The following is a 19,365-nucleotide window of genomic DNA, read 5'->3' as shown; positions in this document are numbered from 1 at the left end:
GATTAACTTTAGGTCCTACAAGCCACCAACTTTTACCTTTTTATCAGATCCAGTACTGTTAGTAGCCTATGTGAAACATTATGGACCCTCAAGCATGGTCATAATAACACTTTTTCGTCGCACGTATTTTCCGTCGGCTAACTGTTTAACATGCCCCCAATAAGCTAATGTCAGTTTGACAACGACCATAAAGTAAAGTTTAGTTACATAGCAGATTTATCCAGCAACGATGACTAAAGCTAAACTAAAGCTAAAAAAATTTAATTAATTGATTACGTAAAACAAGATAGAACCCAATTAGACTGCCTGTTTTCAACACCGTTTTAAAAACGTACTTGTTTGAAAATCTAAACAAGCAAGACTCAAATAACGATATAAAACACATTCGCACTAGTGTCTATTTCATAGGCATTGGTCCGCCGGTGCAGCAGATGGCGGCACGCGCGTCCTCCCTCACCTCGTGTCACGCGAGAAGAAGACGCGCGATCTTGACAACGTAGCAATGTTTCTGTCCTGAACGCGTTTCTGGCGTCAGTCTGCGTGAACTCTTGCGGGTATCGGTCTGTCCCGTATGCGTTTGCGTTACCTGAATCCAGGGAGGGAGGACGTGTCGTTCAGGGCCGTAAACCGCTCCGGTGGGCAGCGTTTGGTCTCGAGTGGCGACGTGTCCAGGAACTGCGCGATGAGCTGCACTTAGACAGCAGCTCGAGGTGCTTTCAGTACAGCAGGCCACTGGCTTCTTCATTCATCTGATAGTTTATTTGTGGAAAGGACCGTTCCAACGTACATGTAGGTTGCCTGTTGTTTATTTCCGTTCACAGGCTGCAACTTCATTCGTTCAGACAGGTGTTTACAAATATTATGGTGCTGATTCATATTCAGTACTGAGCTCAAACTGATGAATTAATTAGTATAATTCCTGTTTAGTATAATAATTAATTAGTATAATGTCTGTTACCACCTAAATAAATCATTGTATTTGATCTCATGTGATTTGATGTTTACTGTAAATGGGTCTTGCTTGAATGTGTTGAAGTCTGCTTATGATGTGTTTTAATGCGAGTTTATTCTGTTTGCAGTGTTCGTGCATCGCTTTGTGACGTTCAAGCAGTAAAGCCATGTCTAACAGGAGAAGACCTCAGCCTGGCCGCTTGTGCGCCTCGACTTTGGCAGTGTTTGCGGTGCTGGCTTTGAATGTTCAGGCCAGGCCAGCAAATATATCCGCGTTAAAAGACAAACACCCCAACAGCAAAGAGGACAATGAGATCCTTCCACCTGACCACCTGAACGGGGTGAAGATGGAAATGGACGGTCACCTCAATAAAGACTTTCATCAGGAGGTGTTTCTGGGGAAGGAGATGGAGGAGTTCGAGGAGGACTCGGAGCCCAGGAGGAACAGGAAGAAACTTATTGAAATCTTCACCAAGTATGTGTACAGCTGTGGAAACTGTGCGATTTTCCCATGATGTGCTTGGGTGTCATTCTAAAGGCATGTCTAGTTTAAGCCAATTGACATTGAGCAATTATAGTAAGCTGTGAAAAAGGGAAGTAGTGAGGTTTTTCTTTCTGTATTGTGACATCTTACAGTCAAAAGGAACAGTCTGGTGTGGTTTCCGGAAGACTGACTTGTGATATTTTGATTAAATTACAAACAAATGTATATAAGAAATAAACCACGATTAGATGCATTTAGAAAGCGGGTCGAATTTCCATTTCATGCTAAATTTATAAACAATCAAGCAAATGTTAGATTACTTTAAACCGTTGATGCCAAAAATATCTTTGAATGTTTGTAAACGTAACTTTTCCTTTGTTTCTAGGGTGGATATTAATAAAGACAGGAGTGTCAGTGCTAAAGAAATGCAGCGCTGGATCATGGAGAAGACGGAAGAACATTTTCAGGAGGCTGTTCGAGAAAACAAGCTCAGTTTTCGTGCCGTGGACCCTGATGGGGACGGTAAGTGGATGTTGATATCTAGACCCATGCCATACTGAAATTATATGTCAAGTTAAATCAGACTTCTGGTGAATTCAAACATGATTTATATTCATAAACGTGTCCTGTGTTTCGCTCTCTCAGGACATGTGACTTGGGATGAATACCGTGTGAAGTTTTTGGCCAGTAAAGGTTTCAATGAAAAAGAAGTGGCTGAGAAGATAAAAAAAAATGAGGAACTGAAAGTGGACGAAGAAAGTAAGTCGTAATGCAGAACAGGCATTTGTCAGATATGGCCTAGTACTCTTAACAAAGCCATTTCTAATGATAAGTATAAAATATGGCTTCGCTACAGCTCAGGAGGTTCTGGAGAGCTTGAAGGACCGCTGGTTCCAGGCAGATAACCCTCCAGCCGACCAGCTGCTAAATGAAGAGGAGTTCCTCTCGTTCCTGCACCCGGAGCACAGCAGAGGCATGCTGAGATACATGGTCAAAGAGATCGTCAGAGATCTCGGTAATCTTAAATTTATGCCTAAGAAATGCCGTCACGCATTCATTGCGCGTCTTAATTATAAGCAAACTCTATATGTTTCCTAAACAGATCAAGATGGAGATGGAAAGTTGACTCTTGCTGAGTTTATCTCCCTCCCAATGGGAACCGTGGAGAATCAGCAGGCCCAAGACATCGATGATGACTGGGTTCGTGAAAGGAAGAAGGAGTTTGAAGAAGTCATTGACGCTAACCATGATATGATTGTAACCATGGAAGAACTGGAGGTTGGTCCTCTTTTATCAGTTCTGTAGAAGGATAACACTTTTATAGCGGCTAATTTGAATGTATATCTGTCCCACAGGAGTATATGGACCCTATGAATGAGTATAATGCTCTGAATGAAGCCAAGCAGATGATCGCTGTGGCAGATGAGAACCAAAACCACAACCTGGAACTAGAGGAGATCCTTAAATACAGCGAGTACTTCACTGGCAGCAAACTCATGGACTATGCCCGTAACGTACATGAGGAGTTCTAAGACAAGTCTTTATGAAAAAGAATAGCATGTATATATCACTAAAGTGTGGCAGGGATGATCTTTGCTTGCTTCCCAGACTTAGATCAACAAGTGCATTCGGACACGTTTGTAAACGTACAGAACCTCGAGCCACAAATCCTTCTGTAATGTTGAAACGCGCAGATATGACATATTAATAAGAGCTAGCCTTCATGTCTTAGATTTCCATTCGAGCCCCATAAAGTTCCATCTAAAAAAAAAAATGTTACACGTTGTCACTTTCGTCAGGTTTTTGAGTTTTGATAATTAAGAGAAATGTCTGTATATGAGGAATTGGTGAGGGGAAAGATTATTTTTTTTCACATGAAGGTGGAATTTGTTTAAAAAAGGAAAAAAAAATGTAAATAATTTATTAGTTTGGAGTGCCATAATTTATAAATGTTTTCACTTTTTGGGTGGGTTCCTTTTGACAGGGTTTGAGCTTCCTGATGCGTGTTATTTCCAAAGACGACGAGCTAGCAAAATGATTTAGGGTGGTAATTTTGTGAAAACCGTAACATGCAGGACTACACATAGCACTTCTATTTAAGAGCTCATCATTAAATGCAAAAATGAAAAAGTCTAGTTAAGGAATCGTATTAAGTGAGAGTTCATAGGATCATTAATCCGTCCAGATGTGACCTATTTGCACACTGAAGAGTTTTTAACAACCCCATTATGTCATAATTGTATATAGCTTGCATATTATTTTATTGCTTTTCAGAATTCAGTCCACTCTGTTACCTCGGCAGCCTCCTCTAGTCAGATGTTAGTCAGTATAATCGAGGATCTTTATTTCTTGATGACTTTGAAGTTTATCCATTGACGTCTGTATTGTAAAAAGTCATTAAAAGTGAGTTAATTTAAACATAAGAGAGAAGCTTTGAGAGAAATTATATTAATAGGAACTATAATTTACCCTTTTGAGATTATGACAAATGAAAGGACTGATACATGTATTTTCTGTATTTGAGAATAAAGTTTTATTAAAACACACATTTGCCTCATGAAATTAGGCCAATGTGTCCTAATGACTGTGTAATAATTCAGCTCTAGGGTTGGTGGTGATCATTTTTGAGCATGCTTCGGTCATAGTTTAAGAGATCGATTTTATTTTGCTATTAATTATTAATGGCTGTCTTTTTGGATTAATTTGTTTTGTTATTGAATTTTTGAATTCTATTGTGTGTTTATTGGATGTTAAAATATGAGCTGCTAACGTGTCCAGAATTATCCTTGTTCATTGCCTGATCATATTTTACATTCATCCTGTGGAAATTAAAGTAAAAAAAAAACACTGAGTGCTGTTAAATGCTGTTACATTATATTGAAATAACGTTACATATTATATATGATAACTTCTTCTGCATTTGTGCTATTCATAATCAATGCATGAAATTACCTTGTTTATTAGCTTAATTATCTACAAATTGTAAAGACAAGTACAACTTAATCTTTCCTCACATTTGCAACGCATGTAGAAGTAACATTCGGGCTGATTTTTTTAACAATTATTATTAAATCTATTTCTAAAAATAAAAACCTTTTATCCCTGTTTGAATTTTGGTTGAAGGGTGTGATGTACAGTATATACTGTAGTTCAGTGTACTTAAGTATTATTTTAGAAACATTTATCTGGTGGATTACAACATTAAAGCTATCTTTATATTATCATCTTGCTAAACAAACAGCAAAATCACACTCAGTAAACAAAATTAAATGGCGGTCTTTAACAATTTATACTTGGTTTAAAGAATTGGTCTCAAACGCGATTCCTGAGGGCCACAGCTCTGCACAGTTTAGCTCCGAATAACTTCCGCTTGGAAGTTTCCAGTGATGCTTCTTTTTTGAAACAAAATTTTTAAGTTTGTAGGTACTTTGAAATGTAAATGTAAATGTTTTCGATCATTTTGAGCTTCTTAATTTAAACACATTTTCACATTTCCAAAGATTTTAAACTAAGATTTTAAAAATGTTTTTGAATGATGCCTCTTTCAGTAATATTAAATAAAATTTTATAATAAAAATAAATACTATACTATACAATATACTACTTCTAATGTATTGCAAAATATCATTTATTTCTGTGATTGATGAGTTTTCAGCAATCTTTGCATGCTTCAGTGTCACGTGATCTTTCAGAAATTATTCTAACATGCTGATTTTTTGCTCAAGACATTTCTTATTATTATCAATGTCGAAAATATTTGTAGTAAAAAAAAGAATACTCTCAATTAGCAAGAAGCATTGCATTAATCATACAGTTAAGGCCAAAAATATCGGCACCCTTAGTGAACATGATCAAAGAAGGTATTGTTAATCCTTTCTGATCGATTAAGCACATTTTAAATGACTAAATATGCATAGAATTGCTCATAGAACTATTTAATAAATCATTTCACAATAAATAATCTACTCATTTTCGTATGAGTTACTTTCTTCATCATGTGTAACCACAAGGAGGCAGTAAAGCGTCAAAAATCACTGTTGGTATGTGCATGATATATTCCTCTGAACTCTAAGACCCTACATATTACTACATGTTCTTTACACATACGCCTCGCAAAATCCCGTTTATCTCCAGCTATTATTTGCGTTCCCCCTGAAATGCACGCACAGAAGCAAGAATTTTTGCAAGCTCGAGTCGACACATTCATGCGTGTCACGTCCACGCTCAATGCATCTAACGAGAATCCAACCTTTAAATGATTAAAAGAAGTAGAAGAGTCTCTCTTCTGTCGAATACATAAAACCGTCCCCAATGCTGAAGTTCCAGCAGAGCCCTACTATAGGGTGTGGCATTGTGTAAAGAGCAGACAGACGGGTTTCACGTACGGTGGTGGTAGAGAGAGAGGCTTTTTTTTTTTTTCACTGCTAGAGACTGTTATGTAAGGAGGGAGAGTCTTTCCACCTCCCCTCTCTGTTTTTGTTTTTCTCAATGAGCCAGGCTCTCCCTGACGCAGGCCCCTGCGCCTGTCCACTAGGCCCCTTTCCTGGAAACAGAGCCTGGCAGGGGCCACTCAGGGGCAGGTTTTTTTGGGAGAGTGAGAGTGATTGTGGGAGGGGGTCTTCTTCCCCTTCCTGCAAATCACATGGCTCCAGACTTGAGTCTGAGCCTTACAGAAACCTCAGATTTGGTCAATCTGGGCACAGCTCTCATTGAGCATATGTGTTCAGGTCATTGAGTGCATGGACTGTAAGTCACTGAGGGTGGGGGACTCTAGGCAGGATTAAGTAGCTTATATCCTGTTCACTGATTATTGATATGTACAAAGAATCCTCAAGATATCTCAGTATTTTAGCACTGAAAAAGCCTATGTTCATATGTGGCCATTTAATAGACGGTTACGTGTGTCATATAAAATTATTTATTTACAATTATTAGACTTAATGCAAGACTTCAAGTGTATTATTGGTTATTTATATGATTATAATACTAAAACAAATTTGATATAAAATTGTATATTATTATATTATTATAACATATATTATTATAATTGTCAATAATAGTAGTTAGTAGCTACTATATTTTAAACAATTTAAATTTTTGATGGCTTTTTTTGTTTTTTTAAAAACAGGTCTCATATTCTCACCATAGCCGCATTTATTTGGTCAAAAATAGTTCCTGTTTGAATATATTTTAAAATGTAAATGTATTCCTGGTAAAGCTGAAATACTCCAGTACTCCATTATTCAGTGTAACATGATCTTTCAGAAATAGGTCTAGTATGCTATCAGTTAAAAGTACTTCAAATTTTAGTGCTAATATTATTATTAGTGCTCAATTATTAAATGTTCTTAATAAATGTTTTTTTTTCTAACATTTTAGTGTAAACCGTGACACATTTTTAGCATTTGTTGTAAAATAGAAAGTAACAGCATTTTTTATTTTATTTATTATGTTACTTACCTAGTAGTGTATTGTGTTTTTTCAGCATTTATAACAATAACATTTTTTCTTGAGCATCCAGCCAGCATATTAAAATGCTTTCTGAAGGATCATGTGACACAAGACTGTAGCAATGGCTGCTGACAAATCAGCTTCGTCTTCATAAATAAATTCTTCATTAACATTTACTTTAAATTGTAACTATAGTTTGCAATACTGTTTTTACATAAGATCAAATAAATGCATTCTTTGTGAGCATAACAAACTTTTTTCAAACACGTTTCAAAAATGTCTGCCAGCTTTTAAATGGCGTATATTTACAATAAACCGAAAGCATCTGATCAGGATGTTGAAGAGCCTGACAGTTTTCTTGTTTGCTTGTTCTAGAAATGTACACCACAGATGCTTGAATGTTAAGAAACAGGTTCTAATTTCCCTCACTCCTTGTTCAAGGCACCAATCCAGAATTGTAACCTTATAAAAACACAGCAATTAGGTTGCCCTTTTAGGTTAGGGCAGGTTCTAGGATTACGTTTTGGGTTTAATGAACTTTTTGGAGGCAGGTAAAACTCCACAGTGATACCTACAGATTTACAAAAGAGATCTATTTAGCTCAAGCAGAGGAAAGTTGTTAAAGTAATTGTCCACATAATTTCTTAAATTCCCTCACCATCAGGCCATCCAAGATGTGGATGAGTTTGTGTCTTATGTGAAAGAAATTTGGGAAAAATGTAGCATTCCATCACTTTAGAATACATCACTAATTGATCCTCTGCATGGGTGAATGGATGCCGTCACAATAATATTAATGCACACTCATTTTTAACTTTAAACTAAATACGAGTCAATAATTCTAATGCTTGATCCAGTGAAAAAGTCTATCAAATATTTTTTTACGTTTCCACTTTTAAACAATGCTTGACCTGTGCATATATCTCTCCTGATTATCAGCTGTTTGGTCTCTTATCCTGACGGCACCCATTCACTGCAGAGGATGCATTGGTAAGCAAGTGATGTAATGTTAAATTTCTCTAAATCTGTTCAGAAGAAACATCTCATCTATATCTTGGGACGACCTGAGAGCGAGTACATTTTTAACAAACCTTTTTTTTTTTGAAATTATTAAGCGTGACTGAAATTGTTTTCAAAATATTGACTTATGAATTGTTTTCAAAATATATTACCTATATATGTGTATATATATATATATATATATATATATATATATATATGTATATAATTTACATAGTATACATGCACATATCATTAGAATTTAATTGAATTTAATTTCAATTTTAAAGCCTCCATAAATACTTTTATTATTACTTGAGTGACATCAGCCTCTTTGCAGAAACTATGTCTTTTCATCTCAGAGTTTCGAGCCATTTAGAATTGTATTCAACAGCATAAACAAGAGACACTGTACACAGCATCCAGTCTGTAACAAAAGCTTTGGTTCATAGGGAGCTCTTACTGTTAACTTATTAGCATGCTTATTGGCATACTAGCATATTGGTACACATTGTAGTACATATCGATGCCTTATTCTGCATAACCATATTTTGGAGCCTTTATTCCCACCCCATACCTAAACGTAACTCAGCAATACCTTATAAAATAACATGAGTATATGACAATGAGTCCCCAAACTAATGTTTGACCAAAGCTTTCATTTACACTGGCTGAAAACTGCAGTTATTAAAAAAAGAAAAGCAATTTATGTTGCTACTTATGAAGCAGAATTTATTATTTTACCACTAATTTTATTTTTTTATGCTTGAAATAGTATTGCTTTATATAACATATTGTAAACAAAATGGCTTTCTTGTGATTCCATGCCTGCAGAGTTGCAAAAAAAAAAAAAAAGAAAGCAGAACATGTTTTGGAGCTCTCCTGCTTACACTTATTTTTGTCACATCTGACATCTGCGCAGCTTCCACATTTCTAAAACTAGGAATGTAAACAGTGGTACCATTCTTGTTTATGTCTTGGTTTTGTGGTATAGAATTGGTCTCATTTGGGAATAGTCAGGAATAGATCTCCAACATATGAGTTCAGCATAGTAGCCTACTCAGACCTCAGACTCATAAAAACAATGCTTTTGTTATCCTTTTATCACTTAGCCTACATTTACCGTTCTCTACCTTTGCTTATATTTTTTAAAATAAAAAATAATAGTTTGATTTAGAAGCACAACTTTCATTTATCACTGTTTGTAAACAAACTGGATGCTATGGAATAATTCATTCAATCTTTAAGACGTTAAATGAACACCTACCTGGATTGTGGAAGGCATTTTACATAGCAATTCATTTCAGAAATTACGCATAGGCTATATATAGTTTTCATACATTGTTTCATGTCATGACATTAAATAATATCAAAGCGAACAAGCTATTGATTTGTTAAGTCTGATTATTTTTAATTATGTTAAAGTTTAATGACCTAATTACTTAATCGTTTTTAATGATATCCAAGAAATATTAGATTTAGATTACACTTGCATTAATTTGAGCAAATAAAATGCAACATTTAGCACTCAATAAATATACATACATTTTATAAAACAAATAATAACAAATAAAATAACTTGACTGTGCTCTAGTTTAATTATTTGTTAATGAATCATGCCACTTTATGAATCATTGTCTTATGATTTTGGACAAATATATATGTTTGATTAAATTACCTTTTTTTGGCACAGAATCCGCAGGTTACTCGAATTCTGCAACGATAACACAAACAGATATAATACCAGATATAATAGCCTTAATTAATAATTATCACAGCACAACTACAACAATGTTGAGGATGATCGGCAGAAAAATGATTAGGTGGATTAGGTGTGATGCATTTTCAAAAACTGAGATTTTTTTCAGATATTACCCGTTCAATCGCATTACTCATTTCCCTTGCAATTTCCTCATTATTAAATTTGCATTCCGCCACTGCAATTTAGATTTAATATGACCGCTTCTGACTACTGATTTGCGACAAAACCAGCACTGGAATGTTTTCGGTGTGGAGCGAGCAGAACAGAAGAATGCTTCAGCTACTCCCACTTCCTGGAGATCCAATCCGAAACGACCGGCTGTTTCAAGGCGCCCCTGAGAGTCCGTCCAAAGCAAAACAATACGCGGAAAAACACAAAAATCGTCGATTATCGCCTAGTTCCGCGTCTTATCTTCTTAAAATTCACGTTTGAGCGAATTGGTCGTGTCTCGTTTAAAAATACTGTTTTGGATATAGCCCAGCTACGGGGTTGTTTATCTGTAGTAAGGGGAACTTGAAACCGTCCTTGCCCCATGTCCTCGGTTGTTTTTCTTCTTTCGCCTGGATTCTCCATGTTGTTGGAGAAAAAGTGAGGGCTTTACCAAGACTAGAGGGGGCTATGGATAAATATACACGCGATAGAGTAAACCGAGACGCGAAGCCTAGAAAATAGCAGATAAGAGAAAACAAAACAAAGTGTCATGCCCCTCCCATGTGGAAGAGAATAGAAGGCGGGAATAAATAAATATCAAAATATTTTGTCGCCGTAGGTTTGAGATATTTTTGCGCGAACGGAAATTATTCATTTCAAGCGTCGCTAGCTTTTAATGCCACTAAATGCGGACCGACTGTTCGTCGCTGGAAAAGGTCGGTTGGACGTTGAGGGCTGCGCGTTTGTTAGATGGAAAGTTCTATCATCACTCAAGTGCAGAGAGAGGATTCTCGCTTGTCTTCGAAAACAGGTAGGCAACGCAGCGTCACATGCTAAACCGTGATGTTTTAGCGCTGTCGACTCTTTCTGCTCGCATGTTCCCTGTCCGGCGTTACCGCGTCGCGGCTGTTCGACGCGCTCGACGCTCGCGCCGTGACAGTTATTTGTCGTATCGAGCTGATTGACATGTCACAGTCGCGAGCGGAATTCGTTAAGTTCAAACGGTCGGAACTTAACGAATTCCGCTCCGCGCGGCGCAATGTAAACCCGTAACGCGGTTTAAGAAAGAAAATGCGTGTAACTTACTTCACCATGTAACGTTACATGCTGTTGCAGTAAGGCATTGCTGAATGTTTACGTAATATGTTTTTTGTGGAGAATTTTAGACGACGTGTATAAAACCTTGACACGTTTTTCTCTCTAATGTTTTTTTTAGGGCTCCTCGGTATTAATAAAATGTATGTTTTATTGATGCGTTATTTATTGTTCCTTCGCACAACAGATACGGTTTTGGTGTTTGGACATTTTTTTTTTTTTAAACCAATCCGACCACGTTAATTCGCGTCGCCCGTTGTTTCCTCTTTCGTCGACGTCGTTTCACCGTTCGGTTAATGGATAATTTGAACGGCGTGTTGTTTTTAACCTGCTCCGAAAAACATTTTTCTGTTCGACCGACCTGCCCGCGTTAGCGCACCTCGCACGCCCACCGAAGTAAAACTACACAAAACGCCGAGCTGAATTGTAGAAAAACATCGGCCTAATGGAGAGCGCAAGGTGCCGCGCTGGAATGCACAACACACCCCTCGGCACACGCCCTCCATCTGCCGCGCGACGCCGCGATCACACGCGTCAACCTTAACGCTTAATGAGGGCCTTATCTAGACGTTTAACGAGGAAAGGCCGAGGTGTTGTGCGGAAAATTACACAGTAACCATTTTGTAACTCCCTTACTTACTACCTGGCGGTCGAGTCTAACTGCTCGCCGTTTTAGTCCCGGTGTTTATCGCGGGTCTTGTTAATATGCGCAGAGCCGCGCGCTTCTTATAGCTGTGACGCAAAAACCATATATACTGTGCACGCGCTTCCCTGATGTCAATTAGGGTGTTATTTCAGATGTTTACGATCTCTGGATTAGTGAATTACGAGCAGCCATAATGTTGGGAAAATAGCCAAGCCGAGTCTGCACAGTTTCCTTGAAGACCCCTTGAACTCGGTTTGTACTCGCTGGCATCAAGTGTGCGGTGTGACTTTTTCGTTTGCGGCCGTAACAGCGAAGGCTCTCAGAAACGACGGATGTGTGTATGCTGGAAAATGACATTAAAAGGTTAAACCAGTTTACCAGTGTAGTTTGAAACGCACGTGCCGATTAGCTTCTAAGTCGTAAACCTCGTATTTGTGATGCCATTTTGTGCAGACAGTCAGATTCCGTAATTTTGCAACCCATTAAAAAGCACTGCAATAGTTTCTTTTAACGCAGCATGTGAGTGCACTCAGTTCAAAAACATTTTCAAAGGTAAAATCTTTCTTTTTTGAGTCGCACGCCATAAAATATGCTGAAAAAGGTCGAAAATATATAAATATGAAATGCATATATAATGCCTTTTTAAAATAATCTCGGTGGCTATAATTCACACTTGCCAGGGTCTAAAAGGGTCCTCTGTTTTGTGACAGGACAACAAAATGGCTCCCTGCTTGTTGTTGTTATGCCACATTGACTTTGAATTGTCTGTCAGCAGTTTCTCAAATATTAATATTTTAAGAAACGGTAACAAATATTTATATGTAATTACTTTTACCAGGAATAATTTTTTCAAGAAGTTAATCCTTTTATCGAAATTATTCCCTGTTTTCCATTCCCCAGACAGCTACACTATGTAGACATTTTTTTGTCTTAACCTTTAGAATAAATTGTCAAAATAATGTTATTTATCTGGAAATAATGTAGAAGCCATATTCAAGTCAACTACAGGTCTTAAAGTGTTTTAGAGTGATTTAATAGATCTGTATAATCCACTTAATTTACCCCTAAACCAGAAACTGAATGCTAAGAATGTTTGCAATTTTTATGTGAAGTTTTGCATGTCTTTGCTCTAGAACCTTTTGGAATGAGGCTAAATGAGTTTGTTGAATATATTAGTATTCAAATTAAGCATAGATTGAAATTTTAGGAAATTTATAAGAATCGTTTATAATGTTATGTCTCATTTTGACACTAGCCACATGTCCATCGCTATCCATCTGTAGTTCAGTTGAATGCACATCATAACAAGAAAATGCAATTCATGAGGCAAGGCAATGAACGAAATGCTTAGTTTAAATGGAAAGGTTATCCAGTATGGATGTCTCTAAACAACTCATACTGTGGCTGATATGTAGAGATAAGTGTGACATACTGCCTTGCATAAAGCCAATATGTACAGTACTAAATGCAAATTAATGATCATTTGAAAACATAAAATGAGTAAACAGGCAGCAGATAATGTGCAAATCATCAAATAAAGTAATAATATATCAGGAGTGTTGATTACTATAAAGTCACTATATGTGCTTCAATGATTTTTTTTTTTAATTAGATAAATTACTTGAATGCATTAGAATTGTGTTTAGAATTTCAGACAGCAATCTGAATGGCTAAAAAAACATAGCTCCCGTATGTATAGATAATACGATATGTGTAAAACCGGTTCGGGCTAATCTAAGACATTTTGTCTAGGAAAACATTGCTGCTGTTACAAAAAAAAATTCTCAGTTATTTTGTCCACTGGTCTAATTACAAATATCAAGACCTTGTTGTTTTCTTAACAGATTCTTTAGAATCCAGTTACACGCCATCCCTCGAAACTCAAATCCTTGCTTGCCATTTAATTCACCTTGGAGATCTTTATTATCTAGGAAAATAGATGACTACTCACTAAGGATGAAATTAGAAGTTTCTTTCATTCAGCAGTTGAGCTTTTTTTTTTTTTTTTTTTTGCTAAATTGATTAAAAAGCACACACACACACACACACACAGTCTGATTTGATTAGGTCTGAGCAGAAGTGTAATAGCTAGAAACCCTGACCACTTAAAAGCTTCCAGCAGAACCTTTGACGGTCCTTAACAAAACACCCTTCCCAATCCGCTCTAAATGCTCTGCAGTATCGCTCCATCCTCACGTGTGAAATGTTTTCATGAAAGTGCATTTGAATCCATGGATACATTTTCCTCGTGCTCCATTTCCCGAGTCTTTTTGTTAAGCAGGGCGTTATCAGCGAGTGTACAGATGGGCAAATACAGCACAGAGTAAATGATGACGAAGGAGGCCATTTTCTCTCATCCTCCCTCTGCTGTACATGCTGCTCGTATGTTACATAAGATGATTCCTATGGCTGCATAAGCTCCCATAGGGAACGAGAGGAGGGGGGAAAGGTGCCTGGGATCAACCCCCCTGCTCATCATCACGGTCAATTCCTTTAGCTGAGGGAAAAAAAAATTCATTAGTAGTGCTGAAGTTACATCACCATAGCAATAAAAAAACAGATTCTAATCATTGCATGGCGCACTTTCATGCTTTCGTCTCCATTTTTTTTTTCTTCTTGGGAATCTCAACAGGCATGTCTGAACAAAGTCATGTTTCAATTACATGCGGATATTTGTGAGCAAAAGTATGCAGAAGCCCCCTAAATATGCAAGGAGCCCCTCGGTAATGCACAACAAAGCCCGCTACAGATGTCGTGTTACAAAACATAGCTCTTATTTCAGCGGCTACAAGACTTCTAGGTCTTGTTTCTGCCAGACTCTCCTGTGATGAAATGGCAGGAGCGCGTGTGTGTGTGCGTTAGAGTGTGTGTATGTTTTGCTCCGAAGGTACAGCTGAAATGTGTGGGCTTTCCCGCCCTCTGAGATTATATAACGTATACCAGCCGCGGCCAGCAGTCTCATTTAAAACAGATTTTCTGTTTCTTTGCAACGTGTGCCATCTCTGGAGAGGGGCGGATAAGCATTTGGTCATTTTGATGTTGATAGGCGCCGTATTTGCTGACGAAAACACACATTTCATTCCAGTGCTCTGAATTATTTAAGAGCTCTTTGGCACATTTGATGCAAATGTATCTAGCGCACTGGCAAACGTGAATTTAAGTTTCTGTTTGTCATCTATTGGAGACTAAAGTGCTTGATTGAAAGTATTTATTAATTAATGCGCTCTGGGGTGGGGTTTGATAGTAGCACTTAGCGGGATTCAAGTGGGATTGTTTATAAACCACGCAACATGAGCCTTTTTATGCCATGTTTATGCAATACAATTATCAGCGGGACTAATGTATGCAAATTACGCATTTGAAAAAATTGTTTTATTGTGTTCAAACAGACCAGGTGAATAAAAGCTCGCCTCAGAAACCCGGGAGCAGGAATATCTTCAAAAAGCTCATCTGTTGCCTTCGAGCTCAAGATGCCCAACTGCCAACATCACCTACCCATGATGCCTTGCTAGCGCCTGAGGACAATGGGACCATTGCCAAAGTATTATAGTAACCATTAATCAACACTGTCACTTTTTGTTCTAGTTTTATTTTGTATCACTGAAACATGAAACAACTAAAGAAAGAAACCTTTTAAGGATTAACTAGAAGTAACTGCCAATCATTAAATGGTCATTTTGCAAAAAAAAAAAAAAAAAAAAGGAAATTAATAACTATATATATATATATATATATATATATGAATGTTATTTTGTGAGTGTGTGTGGCTAGAAAAATAAAAACATTTTATATACAATTGTATGTTATAATCTGGATGTGTAAAATGAAGTGTACTATTCAGACAACGAAGAGGCAATGCAATGATTTTTTTTGACTGAGTTAAAAGCCCACGGGATTAGAAAATAAACAAATATTGATGCGTTACGTCTTCTCTTTAGATACCCGGAGAGTGTCTACTGCCAGCAGTGACCTCTCAGGACCAGGGGAAGATCTGTGTGGTCATAGATCTGGACGAAACACTGGTTCATAGCTCCTTTAAGGTACACCCAGGTTATTAACACTGATTGATGTTGCAAGTGCATATATGAAATATTAGCTGTAATTATTGCATGTAAACAACAATTATTAGCATTCAAACAGCAGCGTGAATAACAGTTTATCACTCCACTGGTGTCTTTAACCATATGCGCGTTGTGTTTTTGTAGCCAATAAGCAATGCAGATTTCATTGTGCCTGTGGAGATTGAGGGGACCACACACCAGGTGAGATCTGATAAATGTTTGTGTATGTGGGAAAGAGCTGTAATCCCCTGCCAGCGCACACTATCTTGAAATGTGCAGGCCTGAAGAGAGAGGGGAGATGTTGTTGTATATTTAAAAGTGAATGATGAGCACCCTCTGCTGGAATGATGTGAGAACAACACACAGCATTCAATCACATTCATTCATTTGACTCGCAACATTAAGACGAACGCCTCAACAACCAATACATATTTTTATATAGTTTCTAAAACGAGCCTTTACGGTTCCCGCTAACTTTTCACACAAAATCTGCATTTGGCCTCTGCCTGGTTCAAGTAATCCAGGATAGGTTAGTTCCCACTAGTACGGCCTATTCTTGATTACTTGTTTCAGGCGGTGGCTACGAGCGACAGCACTAGATGGAGCTACAGAGCATTTTGTGATTCACTTTATTTACAGAATGCTGCAACTCTACATTTAAATGGTGAATTAAAATCATCATCTGCGTTTTAGGTGTATGTGTTGAAGAGGCCATACGTGGATGAGTTTCTCCAGAGGATGGGAGAACTGTTTGAATGTGTTCTGTTCACTGCCAGCCTTGCTAAGGTATTCAGACATTCGTCACTTTTCATTAGGAGCTTCTGGAAATAGAAATTCCTCACTAGTGCTGGTCGGTTAGTATTGTAGAGCTATGCTCCTGCAGTGTTAGATTCATGTTCTTCTCCAGTAACTTAACCCATCCCTCCTTCTCCTTCACGGCTGTGTTAGTATGCAGACCCCGTGACTGACCTGCTGGATCAATGTGGCGTGTTTCGCGCACGCCTCTTCCGTGAATCTTGCGTCTTCTATCAAGGCTGCTATGTTAAAGACCTGAGTCGCCTCGGCCGTGAGCTCCACAAAACCCTGATCCTGGACAACTCCCCCGCCTCCTACATCTTCCACCCCGAGAATGCTGTGGGTTTCACTGTCCTGCTGCTATTTAGCTGCTTTATTAAAGCCTGCCTTTTAGATTCTCCCTCTTGCTATTTAAAGGCTTAGTTCACCCAAAAATTCCGTTATTAGTTAGTGCCATGTTGTTCCTGACCCAAGTCAGTTGCAGTTTTCTTATAGCTTGATTAATTTAAAGTTACTCCACCCAAATGAAAATTGGTCATTAATCACAAGAACGTAATCACTTTGAATCGGGGAAAAAAACATCCTTAACAACGATGTCTTTATTACCTTTCTGGGCCTTGCTTTAATCAAGAGTATCTTAATTCAGTGCAGCTGAAATGTGGAACAATATGAGGTTAATTAATAGATTTTTTTCAGGTGAACTGTTTATTTTGACATATATATATATATATATATATATATATATATATATATATATATATATATATATATATATATATATATGCGCTATAATTTAATTTTAAAATTATTTCAATTTAATAAATTTTAATAAGGATGCATTAGACTGATGAAATATGAGAGTGTTAAAAATATATATTGGTTGCAAATAAATGCTGTTAAACTTGCTGTTTTGTAATAAGCAAAACAGAAAATGAAAAAAAAAATGTTTTGTAATTGTAATAAGTTTGCATTATATAGCAAATAGGATTTTTTTCTAAACAAAAAAATAAGTGATTTATATACTTTTGAACACTAATGTATGTATTGTTATTTAGATGCAAATATATCTAGTGTATAAAATAGCATGTTTATATTAACAAATGTTTAAAAGTGGACATATTTTACAATGTCTGATAAAAATTATATTTGGAATTAATTGCAGAATATTGTCTGCAGTATGTGTGACAAAATGTTGACGTACCCCCATCCAAAATTATCTAGATATAAAATGATATATACATAAAGCCTGTAGATTTAAATGGTCCTGAAATGACTAAGTATTACATGAAACCAGTAGATTAGCGGTGTATAATACTTTGTGTGCCGTTAACAGGTTCCTGTATTGTCCTGGTTTGATGATTCAGAGGACACCGAGCTGCTTCACCTCATCCCAGTATTTGAAGAGTTAAGTCAGGCTGACGATGTCTACAGCAGACTCGAACAACTCAGGGGTCCGTAATCCCTACACCACCAGACCAGGGCCAACCTCCATGTTGTGTAGCACTGACTGCCAATCACACGCGAGCAGCTCATATGACAGGAGACTCCGCCTTCTGACCTGAAAACAAACACGAAAGCTCATAATTCTGCTCAGCACGAAGTATATGCGGTTCTGCTACAAGGTTTGAGGACCTCAAACAGTTAGAACAGAAGCCAGCTTTGTCCTAGTCATTGAGCTTGAATTTTGCAATAACAATTTACAGATTTTATATTCCTTTTTTTACTTGTTTTGTTATAAGCATTTTTTTTTACATTTAAAGTGACATTATTTGGGAGATTAAAACCGTTCATAGGGCAGGTTATCCGTAATCTGCAATTACGTTATACAGCTCAGCAAGTAACATAAAGCACAATAAACTTTCAGGCCAGTCTTTCTATGCAAAGTCCTACCTGAACTCAACCTCACATTTTTAATCTTCAACATTCATATTCATACTTTAAAGAAAGACTAGTGTTTTTAATGTATTCCAGATTCAGGCGAAAACTGCCGCAGGAATACACAGTCTTATCCAACATGCTATGCATACGTTTTCCATAAATGCAAATGTGACACCAAGCACCCATTCGTCCTTGTTTCTGATCAGTCTTATTACTTTACAAAAGGCCTAGTTTATAAACTGCAGGTTTTTTTTTTATATATATACTGTCGCTGAGGTGCATTATCATGGCATTACTTAAAAAAGTACCTGTTTTTAACACTGTTTTATGTGAATTACAACTACATGCTTATCTCGACACTTCCTGTATTCAATCTTAAAGTGGCCTTATGTCTGCTTCAAGTGTACATGATGGGGTTTTATGATACGCGAGGAGCAGAATTAACACCACAGAATGAACCAAAGAGATTTATCTTGTTCGGTAATTGTCTTTCTCTCTGCTGTATTTATGCAGACAATTACTAGTACTGTCATCTATGTGTATATTTGGTTGAACTTGAACTTGAATTGTCTTTGTATGATACTGTCTGTTTGACGCAGACCACACGCTCCACCTCTGTATTTCATCTTATATTATTTAAACACGATCATGTTTTTATATTATAAGTTGTTTTTACTGTAGCACAAATATTCAAAATGGCCATGTTTTATAAAAAAAGGGCAGATTATTGTGTTTTGGTTTAAAAAAAGATGCCCTGATAAGGTCGGTGTTGCCACGTTTTTGACTTTTGTATTTGCAACAATAAATTTTTTCTGTGGAACATTATGTAAATGTACGAGTACGGCCTTAATAAGGCAATGTAAGCTATAGTTAATAATAGTAATAACCTTATACATAGCTGCAGAGAATTCAAACAGCATGTAAATAGCATTCAAATTCAAAACACACACACATTTATAATTGATGAAACTACAAAACAAGCATTTGGATTCTTTGGCCTATAAAATAATATATATATATATATATATATATATATATATATATATATATATATATATATATATATATATATTCTTTTGAATCAGTTTGATAC

The 19,365-nt window shown here is 36.9% G+C and overlaps 3 protein-coding genes across 3 annotated transcripts in view; 2 read left to right on the top strand and 1 right to left on the bottom strand.

The window, feature by feature from the left end:
• The window catches only part of c1qtnf12 (C1q and TNF related 12), a 31,416-nt gene extending 21,519 nt beyond the window's left edge, over positions 1-9,897 (bottom strand). Inside the window, exons 1-2 of the mRNA XM_043224790.1 lie at positions 9,761-9,897; positions 9,564-9,599 (exon numbers count right to left, since the gene is read on the bottom strand). The gene's annotated coding sequence lies outside the window, so the exon portion shown is untranslated. The remainder of the gene's footprint in view (positions 1-9,563; positions 9,600-9,760) is intronic.
• sdf4 (stromal cell derived factor 4) lies at positions 457-4,286 on the top strand. The gene is made up of 7 exons (XM_043224788.1): positions 457-789; positions 1,080-1,426; positions 1,821-1,957; positions 2,081-2,194; positions 2,292-2,450; positions 2,538-2,713; positions 2,791-4,286. Exons 2-7 carry the CDS (start codon positions 1,119-1,121, stop codon positions 2,965-2,967), a joined length of 1,071 nt encoding a protein of 356 aa, XP_043080723.1. The 5' UTR covers positions 457-789; positions 1,080-1,118; the 3' UTR covers positions 2,968-4,286.
• Positions 9,898-10,246: 349 nt separating the features above from the next.
• Positions 10,247-19,097, top strand: ctdsp2 (CTD (carboxy-terminal domain, RNA polymerase II, polypeptide A) small phosphatase 2). The gene is made up of 7 exons (XM_043224794.1): positions 10,247-10,608; positions 14,928-15,079; positions 15,477-15,578; positions 15,744-15,800; positions 16,293-16,385; positions 16,548-16,733; positions 17,728-19,097. Exons 1-7 carry the CDS (start codon positions 10,548-10,550, stop codon positions 17,851-17,853), a joined length of 777 nt encoding a protein of 258 aa, XP_043080729.1. The 5' UTR covers positions 10,247-10,547; the 3' UTR covers positions 17,854-19,097.
• Positions 19,098-19,365: the final 268 nt, after the last annotated feature.

The sequence above is a fragment of the Puntigrus tetrazona genome, chromosome 23, assembly GCF_018831695.1.
Source record: "Puntigrus tetrazona isolate hp1 chromosome 23, ASM1883169v1, whole genome shotgun sequence".
Taxonomy (NCBI): Eukaryota; Metazoa; Chordata; class Actinopteri; order Cypriniformes; family Cyprinidae; genus Puntigrus; species Puntigrus tetrazona.
The sequence above is the reverse complement of the archived record's forward strand: the minus strand, read 5'-3'. Positions and strand labels throughout refer to the sequence as shown.

Bases quoted from the DNA above. Each gene is read 5' to 3' on its own strand.
- ctdsp2 (XM_043224794.1), top strand. From the start codon at position 10,548: ATGGAAAGTTCTATCATCACTCAAGTGCAGAGAGAGGATTCTCGCTTG. The intron at 15,579-15,743 runs GTACACCCAGGT...GTGTTTTTGTAG, and splicing joins TGGTTCATAGCTCCTTTAAG to CCAATAAGCAATGCAGATTT. The intron at 16,734-17,727 runs GTGGGTTTCACT...TGCCGTTAACAG, and splicing joins TCTTCCACCCCGAGAATGCT to GTTCCTGTATTGTCCTGGTT.
- sdf4 (XM_043224788.1), top strand. From the start codon at position 1,119: ATGTCTAACAGGAGAAGACCTCAGCCTGGCCGCTTGTGCGCCTCGACT. The intron at 1,427-1,820 runs GTATGTGTACAG...CTTTGTTTCTAG, and splicing joins CTTATTGAAATCTTCACCAA to GGTGGATATTAATAAAGACA. The intron at 2,714-2,790 runs GTTGGTCCTCTT...TCTGTCCCACAG, and splicing joins TAACCATGGAAGAACTGGAG to GAGTATATGGACCCTATGAA.